The sequence below is a fragment of the Pelophylax lessonae genome (assembly GCF_965119305.1).
Source record: "Pelophylax lessonae genome assembly, chromosome: 9".
Taxonomy (NCBI): Eukaryota; Metazoa; Chordata; class Amphibia; order Anura; family Ranidae; genus Pelophylax; species Pelophylax lessonae.
This window is the reverse complement of record NC_138776.1, coordinates 158,600,539-158,613,648: the sequence shown is the minus strand read 5'-3', so window position 1 is coordinate 158,613,648 and position 13,110 is coordinate 158,600,539. Positions and strand designations below refer to the sequence as shown.

The 13,110-nt window shown below is 37.9% G+C and overlaps 1 protein-coding gene across 1 annotated transcript in view; it reads right to left on the bottom strand.

Annotated features, from left to right (window-relative positions):
• COL13A1 (collagen type XIII alpha 1 chain) overlaps positions 1-13,110 on the bottom strand; it is a 215,102-nt gene that overhangs the window by 167,985 nt on the left and 34,007 nt on the right. The window contains exon 4 of the mRNA XM_082269398.1: positions 2,265-2,300. Within this exon, the coding sequence (XP_082125524.1) occupies positions 2,265-2,300 (36 nt within the window). The remainder of the gene's footprint in view (positions 1-2,264; positions 2,301-13,110) is intronic.

The following is a 13,110-nucleotide window of genomic DNA, read 5'->3' as shown; positions in this document are numbered from 1 at the left end:
ATATACTAGAAAAGTATATGTAACATAACAGCTATGTAAGGCAAAAGATCACAATTAGTGACTGGATTAGTAATTGTAAATTTAAGAGCACATACAGTCTATATCCTATATACAATATTATTCATACTTTATATGAGGTTTAGCTGTGGAGTTACATAGCAATGAGACTAATTCATAAATATGGAACCAATGTGTCTGTATTGACTACAGCTACCTGGTTCTATTTACCATCTACAGTGTCCACAAATTTCAAATACGAGATTTCAATAACTTGATTGGGCCTATAAAAATTTTAACTAAGAATGGGAATTTCACTAATTTTGTAAAAACAAAAGTAAGCAATCTGTGTTTGGAAATGTATTTTATAGTTCTCCATAAGGTCACATGTGCGGTGCAATTTAATGATTTTTTTTCCAAATGAATCTTCTAGAGTATAAAAAAAAATGAAACAGTTGGATATTGTATTCAAATCTATGACTGCAATAATTGTCTTAATAGTTTAAAAGAAAACAAAATGGCAACCATGCATGTGCAAAATCAAAAGAAAATACTTCCAAATATGAACTAAATTTCAAAATGAATTTTCAGCATAAAAATTTAAATCAATGAAAATTCGCAACAGCAGATTCTGTAATTTATGGCTTTAAAAGGCAGGACTATGGTACATAATCCTGATGCCTATCTAGCAGCACACACTTGGTTCTGAAAGAGCGTATTCACCAAAATAGTTGTGTTTATCATCACTGTGTATTGCATTGCATTCCCTTGACTGTTGTCTGCAGTTTCTAAGCCATGTCTGATGCACATTGCCTTCACTGGTTACCCGGCTGGCAGAGCGTTTGGAGCATGGCTTGGATGTCACAGGGGCACTGAATGGATTTCTGCATTTAGCAACTGTCTATACTTCTTACAAGATGTTAGAAAATGACCACTGATATGAACAGAGACACTTTATTTCCCTTGAATATATAGTTACATTAAAGTGAATGTAAACCCTCTCCTATACCCAATGAAGTGAACAGCCTCAGATGATACACAGAGAAGAGAAAAATCTCCCTACATAAGTTTTACTTATATATCTGCTGTCTTCAGCTTTCTTTAGAATGTGCACATCGTGTTAGAATTTTTTCTTCCTGTTTCAGCAGCGGGAGAGGAGTCTAGGCATACACTGTGTGTGAGCTGATTGGAGGAAAGGCACACACCCCCTCCAAATGAGCACGGGAAGTAAGAAACATGCAGAGCTGTGCTGTGAATAGACCAGCTCTCTGCTAATCTATCTCTTTGCATCCACTTGTCAGAAGTTATCATGCTGATAACAGAGGAATGGAGCAGCAGAAATACAAGGGACTTAGGGCTTTAAAGAGATTTCAGGTCAGATTTTATGAATGGGGTTTACATCCACTTTAAGATAATACAGTATAACAACGTTTATGTGATTCAGCATAAAGCTGTTCCCCTTCTTTACTTCATATTCAATTTGAGAAATCTTTTAGGGAAAAAAAATTAAACTTCTAGCTGTATAGATGTAAAGGCATATACCTTCATAGATATATCTATCTATGAAGTGAACATAAAATAACACATTGTAATGACAATAGTATTCATGCCACAATATTGTAAAAGTTGCAGCTCCCAGCCACTATTTCTTACTATAATATTGCACATAGGAACCCGTCAGCCACTATTTACATAATTTATTGAACGATATTGGAAGGGTCTTCCATTTACACATATACTTGGCTGTTTTGGTGAGCATACTACAATAGCAACAAATTTGGTTGATTAACTAAAACAAGAGAGGCTGTTCACTTAGCAAAGTGAAAGTTAAAAAATAAGGACCTGTGTTAAATTTGAAAAGCCAATGATGTGTTTTTTAATCATGATTGGAACTTTAAAGTGAAACCAGTTTTATATTATTTACCAAAATTTACTTAACTAAGTGATTAGCCTTTACTACTTTAGTAAATCGACCCACTGTTTAAGCCTTTGCTGTAAGTATCACTGACCACTAGAGGGCTTCAAACTTTAAAATGAACTCATGAATATCCTAAAAATCATTCTAAACAGATCTGTTTTATTGCTCAAAATCAAAACCATTTGGCTACTTAATCATTAAATCAGTGACCACACTAAAATTCCTTAACTGGTTAGTTTTAAATATAATTCTTAAGAATCCACCATTTATTATATGGAAAAAAACAAAATGTGAAATTTATGCAGACATTTCCTACTCCAACCACTTAATGTTTATTTGCTTGACTTACGGGAAATCCAGGAAAACCTCGTGTTCCAGGCTGACCCTGAGGGAAAACAGAAATGGTTAGGATTGATATCTCGGACATAGCTAATATTCAATTACAACTTTAAAAAAAAACATTTATTTGTATCCATAAATGTTATTACTCATGTTTGAGTTTGTGTCACTGTAATTCATATTTTTATTTTTTTATTTGGTGATATTTTGGTGATATTTTGTTTGTCAAGTGAGTAGACTGTTATGTTTTTAAAGAAGGGGCATGGTTTAAAGCATAATCCCACAAATTTAATGGTTTAGTTATAATGAGGCAAGACAGCAAAACAAAAAATGTTTTGTAAGCAAGATGTTTTACCTTTGGAAATGAGAAATGTTTTTTATTTATTTAATCCAGTACAGGTATTTATATGGGGCTGATAAATGACACAGAGTTTTATATACTTTAAATTGCCATATGTCTTTGCCATCAAGGTGCTTACAATCTAAGGTGCCCATCTCACATGCATAGTCATGCTATGGCCAGTTTAGACAAAAGCCAAAACATACCAAAACATTTTTGTATTTATATAATGAAAAAGGGAAAGGCTTCTGTTAGAAGTAATTATGTATGCCACAATTATACATATCTGTATACTGTACTAATCCTTCAATATATTTTATATTACATATATTATATATATAATTATATACATATAATTCCAACTTTCTGGCTCCATAGCTGGTAAAATCTCAAAATATATGAAAATAAAAAGGAAAAAATGTTAGGATCTGTAAGTGCCAAACTATTTAGATGTTCAAACAATTTTTTTTATTAACAAATCAAATTGTAAATAATGGAAACAATATAGAGAAACAAAAATGCAAGCTAACTATCCTAAACCACTACAAGAAAGGTTTGTTAGATTAGATTATAGGACCCTTAAATTACAACTTTTTAAACATTTCTTTGATATTGTTGACTTCATGCATGTATAATGAGATGAAATTAGGATTTTACTAAACAATTTCTTATACAAGCCACTTCCACTTAGCAGGGTTTGGTCAGATTTCAGATTTTTTCTTTTTTTTCAAATTACACCAGTCTTTGATTTTTTTTTCAAATATTTTTATTTTTTCAAATACCCTGCTTCTCGTTTGTGTTTTTTTTTTAAAAAAAAGTGTCAATACAGTTGGTATCCAGTGCTCACTGTATACAGTGAAGAGGATGAAGCTAAGAATGGAGGATGAAGCTAATGGAGGGTGAAGCTAAGAAGAGCAGCATGCCAAACCATTAAAGAATAAATCTTTTTAAATCTGCATCTAATAAAAATATGAATTCACATCAGAAAAAATAATATTTTCACATACTTTATTCAAAGTATATCTAAACCAAAGAACATCTAATGTATTGCGGTTTAGCAGACCTTAGGCCCCTTTCACGCTACTATGCTTCGGTTGTGCAACACAGAGTACTTGCGGTTTTTGGTGCGTTTTCTGAAAGCGCACCAAGGATGCAGCATGCAGGACGTTTGGTACGCTTTCAGAAAATGCATAAAAAATGCAGGACTTAATTGAAGTCTAGGCTGCACTGGGCTGCACTTGCCCTGCATCCAAACCACAGTGCGGCATTGTGAAAGCGGCCTTAGATGTGGAGGCTGAATTTTTTATTTTGTTTATTTTTTCAGGCCAAGTACATTTACTACCAATACAAACGTTTCTGTTTATCATACCAGAAATCAATTTCCTTGTAAATTTGTGCACTGAAGTGAAAATAAATGTTAAAAAATGCCATCAGCATTTCTGTGAACTAAAAAGCATCACCTACTTATGTAATGGATGTGAGGAGAAGGGTGGTGTTTGAAGTATAATTCAAAGCAGCCTAAGGTGACAATGCTGCTCCTCCATAATTATAGTACAGTAAATGGTCATTGTCACCCTAGGACAGTATGTTTGTGTTAAAAGGATTGTAAAGTCTCATTAAAAAAAATAAATAAAAAAATAACATAAATACTTACCTGCTCGTGTGGCCCAGATCCTCCCCTTGTCAGGTCCCTCTTCTGGACTCCTGGCCCCTCCCTCCTGTTGAGGAGCAGCTTGCTGTGGGGGCACCCAACCCGAGTCACAGCTCCATTTGTCCATTCAGACAAGGAGCCCCGACCTGGCCCCGCCCCCCTCTCTCCTGATTGGCTGACTAACTTTGATTGACAGCAGCTGGAGTCAGTCGTGCCACACTGCTGTCTTAGCCAATTAGGAGTGGAGTCCTTCGGCAGCTGAGACACTCCTGCAACATCCATCGCTGGCTAAAGATGGATTTAGGTATGTGTTAGGGGGGCTGAGGGGGGTGCTGCACACAGAGAGTTTTTTTTATCTTAATGCATAGAATGCATTAAGATAAGAAAAAGAAAACCTTCTGCCTTCAGCCCTAATGGCTGGCTTCTGTCAGGCCAGCTGCCATACATATTGGCCATATGTCGGCAAATTTTTAAAGAACCGGCCGATGTCACTAGGCATTCAGGCCATGTGTATAGGGCTTTACTTGTAGAACCACCGGTGAAGCAGAAGATAGAGGAAAAAAAATGTGAAAAAGAAACAAATGCAGCCATGACATCTACAAACTGATATGTTTCAATATACAGTATCAAACTTTGTTTTTTGGGTTTTGATCATTTTCAATCTTCCATTATAAACCACTTGCCAACCAGCCGCCGCCGATTTATGGTGTTAGGTCGGCAGGTTCCCGCAAATCAGCGTACTTGTACGGCAATTTGCGGGAGTGATCCTGGGGGCATGCACCCATTCACAAGCGGGGAAGCTGAGGCACGGGGCCGGTGGCCGAGATTGCCCATGGGCACCAGCGATCACTCCCTGTGGAGAGAGAACGATGGTCTGCCGTTGTAGACACCGCAGACCGTTGTTCTCTCAGTAATTATCACAGGGCTCTTGTGTCCCTCCTAATTAGGAACACAGGTCCCTGTGATGATTCCATAAGCCCACCCCCCACAGTTAGAAAACACCCCCTAGGCTCACATTTAACTCTTTGATCGCCCCTGGGTTAACTCCTTCCCTGCCAGTGTCATTAGTATAGTAATAGTGCATATTTTGAACACTGATTACCGTAGTAATGTCACTGGTCTCCCCAAAAGTGTCAAAAATGTCAGTTAGGGGTCCAATCTGTCCGCCGCAATGTCGCAGTACTGTTAAAAATCGCTGATCGCTGCCATTACCAGTAAAAAAAAATTAAATAAATAAAACTGACATAAATCTTTTCCCTAGTTCGTAGATGTGATAACTTTTGTGCAAACCAATCAAAATACGCTTATGGGGAGTTTTTTTTTTTCTTACCAAAAATATGTAGCAGAATACAAATTGGCCTAAAATGATGAAAAATTTTGATTTACATTTTTTTTTATTGGGAATGTTATATAGCAGAAAGTGAAAAATCTTTTTTTTTTTAGAATTGTCGTTATTTTTTTGTTTAAAGCACAAATAATAAAAATCGCACAGGTGATCAAATACCACCAGAAGAAAGCTCTATTTTTGGGGAAAAAAAGGATATAAATTTTATTCGGGTACAGCGCCGCACCATCGCGCAATTGTCAGTTAAATTAACGCAGTGCCGAATCGCAAAAAATGGCCTGGTCATTAAGGGGGGAAAATCTTCCAGTCCAAAAGTAGTTAAAAAGAATATTTGTTATGAATTTTTTTTGTCATTAAAAACTAATTAAATATTTTCTCTCCTGGTCAAATGTTGTACAATAATATTATACATTTAATCATTAGGCAAGTGTGAATAACGTGCCTATTAGATGTTTCTTTCAATTTTTCTGTAATTGATGTAAACCATTCTTATATAAATAGCTATAAACTTCAGACATGATGCCCATTATGAGGACAGAACAAATTGTTCAGTTAAATAAAGTCCCTTTCATTTGGAATTACGATGTTTACACATTTCTATTAGTTATCCTCATTAGGACCATTTGTCATACATGAACTGCTCTCATACAGGAACGTCAAGATTAAGGGGGCTATTTATAAAGAAGACTGAAGTTATTATCAGTTTTTGTCAGCATTATGTACTTTAAGTTCCCTCATTAGCATTAGCATTAAACACTTTTTTTAAAAAAATAAAAAAATGATGGACCATATGTATAAACCAAAGACAGTGGGTCAGATTTACTATAAAAAGCTGCACAAGAAAAGGGAGAATGGCACGCTTGTGTTTCAGGTTCATATGAGCGTGCTGATGTCTCACTGCCCAGCAAACACAATGCCATAAAGCTGAACTTATGGCAAACAGCAAAATAGACAGCTGAAATGCACATAAGACACCTGCCTAAGGATTTGTATTCCTTTCCATCCAGTCCTGAAATTTGCACAGTCCTGGCAGACAGCACTTCCAGCCTGGTGACCCCATTTGTTCTCTTTTGCAGTTAGGAAATGTGGTTCGATCACTAGCCTATGACTGAATAATGAAGGAACACAAACAGACTGATAAGCTCATTCCTCTTCTCTCTCTTTCTATCAGCATTTTTTTGTCAGTATTTGCTTGCAGCACACCTGATTGGCTGCTAGTGTTGCCCCACCCTCTCCCAGACTAAATTATTTTGCAGAGGTGTTTACGAGAGGCTAACATCAGGACAAATTCTGGTACTTACGTTGATGTGTTTAAAAAAAATGTAAAGTACAAGTTTGGAATAAAAAAAAAAATCATACTAACCTCTATGTTGCAGCATCTCAGTCTGTTCTGAGCAGAGAGCTGTGACTGTCAGTCATCACTCTCCACCCTCCTCCTCCAGAGCTCACTGGAACACTGGACTGGGAGGGATGTGGGAGCAGCTGGCTCTGGTTTTCAGCCCTTCCCTAAAATGTGGAGCCAGCTGTTAAACAGGCAGCAAGGTGGATCCTGACAAAATTGTCAGAATGCTTCCCAAGCCTGGAGCAACTCTGCCATGAAAGCAGACAATAGCCCGCTACTACCTTCCTGTGGGTCACAGGAGGACAAACCTAATTGTACTCCTGTGACCCACAAGGGAAATATGGCCAAAAAAGCTTTGGCCGTACATCTCTAAATACTTTTACATGAATATGCATCTGCTTTAATAGGTGTTTAACCACTTGCCGACCGTATACTTTATATATACGTCGGCAGAGTGGCTCTCCCATGCAGAGTCACGTATCGGTACGTCACTTGCCTGGGGGGAGCTAGGGGGTGAGCACGCGCAGTCGGCGGTGTGCTTCCGCCCCCGATTGCCGCCTGATAATCTCGATCTCTCCCCACTGACAGAGAAGGACGGTAGGCTGATGTAAACACGGCCGTCTGTCCTTCTGCCTGCAATGATCATAGAGACCATGCGATCCTGCTATATAGGATTACATGTCTCTGTGATCATTTCACAAGCCCAACCCCCCCACAGTTAGAATCACTCCCCTAGGCTTACATTTAAACTCTTGATCACCTATACTGTTAACCCCTTCCCTGACAGTGCCATTATTACAGTAACAGTGCATATTTTTAGCACTGATTACTGTAGTAATGTCACTGGTCCCGCCAAATGTGTCAAAAATGTCAGCAAAAAAATAAAAATCGCACAGGTGATAAAACACCACCAAAAGAAAGCTCTATTTGTGGGAAAAAAAGACGTCAATTTTATTTGGGTACAGCGTTGCACGACCATGCAATTGTACGTTAAAGTAACGCAGTGCCGAATTGCAAAATAGGGCCTGGTCATTAAGCAGGAAAATCCTCCGGTCTGAAAGTGGTTAATACGTGACCACAGTTCAGCTTACATTTATCTGCTGAATAGTACGCCTATATTTAATTCATACATGATGGTCTCCATTTGCAGTGTGCATCGAACGTCAAAATAATGCTGTTTTTGTGTCTGATATAGTGCATTAACTAACATGTTTTTACAGATTTAGTATTAAAAAAAGAAATTAAAAAAATCTTTAAAGTGATAAGCATTGTGATTATTCATTAAGGTATGTAAGGTACATTGCCAAACTATTTTTGTTAGGGGGTCAATTGTTGCTGGGTGGGATCTGCTGTTGAAGGATGTGTCTATTGATGCTGGCTGATGGGAGCTCTATTGGAGCTGGCGCGGTCTGTAGTTGCTGGGTTGGAACTATTGTTGCCTGGGGGGGGGGGATATGTTGTGAGGGTCTATTGTTACTGGGGGGAATAATTGTTGCTTGAGGGAATTATTGTTGCTTGGGGGATCTATTGTTGCTTGGGGCATCTATTGTTGTTGTCTGCAGGGATCTATTTTATTGCTTTTTTCGTTATCATTAACAAATTCCATACAAATTACTTAGCGTTAAAAAATGATACTTGATTCTGTATTTTCTAAAAGGGAGGTGGGTAGGTGGTGGAACCAAAAGACAGTGCTTAGAGATGGGTAGGGGGATACAAGGGGTGATTCTAAAGGGGAAGGAGGACTTGCACCTATCCTGTTAGAAAAAAAATCCTGCCTTTACATCATGCAAATAGAACAGCGTGAGTACATTTATCTATCTTTACTGGCTCTTTACGCCATGAAATATGCATGCAAAAAAAACTAACTGATGTCAGACAGGCCAAAAAACATTAAAGAAATGTTATTTTAGGAATGCCCTCACATAGCTGGACTATGTCGGGGCTCCTACCCACCTTCCTTTTAGAAAATACAGAATCAAGCATAATTTTGTGACGCTAAGTAATTTGTATGGAATTTGTAAATGATAACGAAAAAAGCAATAAAATAGGCCTCTTATCAATCTATATTTCATAGTTAATTTGCTGTAAGTAGGCTACAGAAAGTCTTAATACACTAAGATTTATGTTAACTCTATTTAAACTAAACGCTGTGTTAACTATGTGTAGTTACAAGCAATCTGTATCCTTCTTTAACTTTATCCCTCACACGTGCTTGAAGTTGCTTTGCCAAGTCACAGGAGGAAAAACAAGCCTAATTATCCCTTTTTAAAAACGTGTACATTAAGGATTAAACACTCAATTTAGAATAAATGCAGGAAACTGTCAGCTTTAATATTTATGACATTAACTTAATATTTAACATGTTACATAAGCAAGAAATCTGAAAACAGCTTTTATGATCGTGACAATACTTAATGCAAAGTAGCTGATACATCATACATAAGCAAAATGTATGAAAACAGCTTTTATGACTGTGACTATACTTAATGCAAACTAAGTAGCTGATACCAACTGATCAGTTAAGTTTCTGCAGTTAAAAAGTTGCAAGTTAAAAAATACACTGCTATGAATACATACTCCTTTTAGAAAAGTTGCCACTTTTTTTGCAGTCATAAATTGAAGGCCATGAATTTTTTAAGGCAGCCGTCTTCCACTGCTACACTAATGCAAAAGCAGGTGGATTTTTTTTTTTTTTTAGCTCTGAAGCTGGATACACACTATACAATTGTCTTTAGATGTTTTTCCTTTAGATTTACCAAAACCATATACTGTAATAGGAGGTCAGACCTAAACACTTTCAATTTGTATGCAATCAGACAGGCCCTTGCACTACATAGTTGAAGGAAATCTACCAACAAACGTTATATAGTCTGTATCCAGCTTTAGACTTGGGTATTGTAAGGTGTAGGACGATGTGGTTTCAGCACTGATACATTGAAATGTGTAGTTAGAAGTCAATATTTTGTTGGGGGGTTACATTAACGATTGGGTTATGGGTAGAGAGGTAAGTGTAATGTTATTGTTCAGAGTAAGAGCTAATTTTAAGGTTTAGGTTAAATGTTAAGTTTAGCTTAGTTAAGTGTATGCGTATAATATTAGAGTTAGTGTTAAGAATTATTTTAAAATTCAGGGCTCTTATAACACTGCGGTTGTGTTAGGGTAAAATTAACTATTAGGAATAGTTTTCAAAATGATACAAAATACATTTCAAAATGATTGTTGTATTATGAAGATCCACCTCCGGAATTATACTTAAAATATCTTAATCGCTGTAAGTAAAAGTAACAGCAGATGGCCTATTTATTATAAATTGATATTTCTATATTTCTTTTCTCCCTGGGGACTGACTGAAGCAGCCATACTGGACTCACTTAGTAGAATTATCATACTAGTGCCAATTAACCTACCAACATGTCCTTGGAATGTGGGGGTGAACCTAAGTACCCAAAGGAAATTCACTCAAGTATGGGGGGAAATTGAAAATTTCATTTACTGTAGATACAGTCCAGTCCAGGACTCAAAATGAGGACCCTGGTGCTGCAAGGCAGAAGTGGCAGTTCTGATGAAGAGGGGTCACCCTCGAAATGTGTCAGCTTCATTTGGAGATTCACATCCCACAACCATTTCAGATCAGTGGACTATGCTGTATGGACAACTGGTGGACTTGTGTATATATATATATATATATATATATATATAATTGTATCACGCCTGAACAGTCATCTCAATTGTGAGTACAATGTACAGAAATTCTTTTTTAATAAAATAGTTGCAAAGGTAATGGTGTGCCCTCTGTATTTTTTTGTTTTAGAGCAGAAGTGCTGAATCTAATGATTGTACGCTGCAATATATAACATTTTTGGTTTTGGGATAAAATACCGCTGTCAAGCTGATGCAGTCCTACTATACAACACATCCAAAGTTCATATACAGTATAATAAAATGAACATGCAAACAGCTGGTTAACAAAATAGAAACATAGAAACATAGAATGTGTCGGCAGATAAGAACCATTTGGCCCATCTAGTCTGCCCAATATATCTGAATCCTATGAATAGTCCCTGGCCCTATCTTATATGAAGGATAGCCTTATGCCTATCCCATGCATGCTTAAACTCCTTCACTGTATTTGCAGCTACCACTTCTGCAGGAAGGTTATTCCATGCATCCACTACTCTCTCAGTAAAGTAATACTTCCTCATATTACTTTTAAACCTTTTCCCCTCTAATTTAAAACTGTGTCCTCTTGTGGTAGTTTTTCTTCTTTTAAATATGCTCTCCTCCTTTACCGAGTTGATTCCCTTTATGTATTTAAAAGTTTCTATCATATCCCCTCTGTCTCTTCTTTCTTCCAAGCTATACATGTGTCTGTAATATCAGGGCCTAAACATTCAAAGGCTTTATAGTATTTACCTTTGCAGATGTTGTATCTGGCAATCGCCTTACTGTTCTACAAAAGCCACCACCAGCCTGTACGGTATGTGTTCTGTATGTGGCTGGTAAAGTAGGAGTCCAGACTCTTACTAACTAAGCTTAAACATGACTCCCACTCCCATTCAAAATCCTATTATAACTACCTTGTAGAAGGTAGATGCTTAAACTTACCTATTCTCAGGACGCTCCAGTCCGGTCATTTGATTGGCTTCCAGTGGCGGCTTCAGGGGAATGGAGGGACAGCCGACAATGGATGCCCCATATTAAGCCTATGGGTGACTTCACCACCCAGGTATTGCAGTCCTTGTCACTGTTCTCTCCTCCCCTGTGAAGCTGCCTGCTGGGGAGACCATGTGACCGTAAGTATTGGCATCTTCCTTGTATCGGGTAGTTGGAATAGGATTTTGACTTTATTATGATGACATTAGTGGAAGAAAGTGGGGAAATTTCACAGAGCTTCACGTATTATGGTTTTGAAAATATGTCCATACATGTGTGCAAGTAGATGCCAGTGCTGGCAGTTATGAGAGTATTGGCATTCATAGTGTTTTCTGTAACTCATTTCTAGGGCCAAAAATACACTGCAGCTGAGGTTTTTGGGTGTTACAAGTAAAGCCACATTTTACTTTGTACACCCAAGCGCTGTAAATTATGGCTGTGTGCAAAAGCCTAAAAAGAATGGATAGCAGTACTGTGATTCCTCTTAGTTCCAGTCAGTGTGGACAGTTTAGTTCAGTGTCCCAAAGAGTGGTGCCAATCTGCACTAGGATGTACACTACATGGCCAAATGTTTGTGGACACCTGATCATCGCAATGGCAATAATGGGCCATTATGAGCATATGGGCAATTATATGGCGTTTACCTCCCCTTGGTGGATATACCAGCCTTCACTTCCTGGGAAAGCTTTACATAATATTTTGCAGCATGTTTCCCCCAGAGCTTAGAAAATGTCGCAATGTTTCACTATGCAAAGAATATCCGATGATGTGTAAGGAAAATTAAAACAAAAAAACATGATTTTATGATGGAAGTAAGCAGAGCTTCACCTCATTTACCAAGATCTGGGGCAAATTTCCTTGCAAAGATCAGCTTCTTTTACAAAGTGAACCTATTTGCCCATGGTAAATCAACCTCATGTAATTGGTCTTCCAATTCACCCTGCAGGTGGTCTTAAAGCGGTTGTAAAGCTTTTTTTTTTTTCTAAAATAACAAAAATGTTTTACTTACTTGCTCTATGAAATGGTATTGCCCAGAGTGGCCCAAACCTCCCCTTCTGGGATCCCCCGTTGGTGCCGTAGGCTCTTACTCTTTTTGGTGCACCACCACAGGAAGCCACTTTCCATGGGGGCGCACCTGCAGGCTCCATCCCAAGCCAGGCTGTGCGCATCTATAGACAAACACAGCACAGCTCAACCCCACTCCCTCCTCACATGATCTGACTGACATCAGCAGGATCCAATGGCTCCCATTGCTCATGGCCAAGCTTTTGAGAGAAGGGAGAAAGGAGAGAACAGATGCTGCTGGGTACAGAGCTGGATTGAAGAAGGATTCAGGCAAGTAATTGGGGGGGACACAGAAAGTGGTAGAACATTTTTTGCCTTAATGCAGGAAATGCATTAAGGTTAAGAATGCTTTACCTTTAGAACTTTAAGGCCCTCAAACTTTTCCATGCCACCATGTCTTTAGGAGCCTGGTTTTGTGCCAATGCTGGAATATAATAGAGCCTTCTTCAAACTGCTGCCA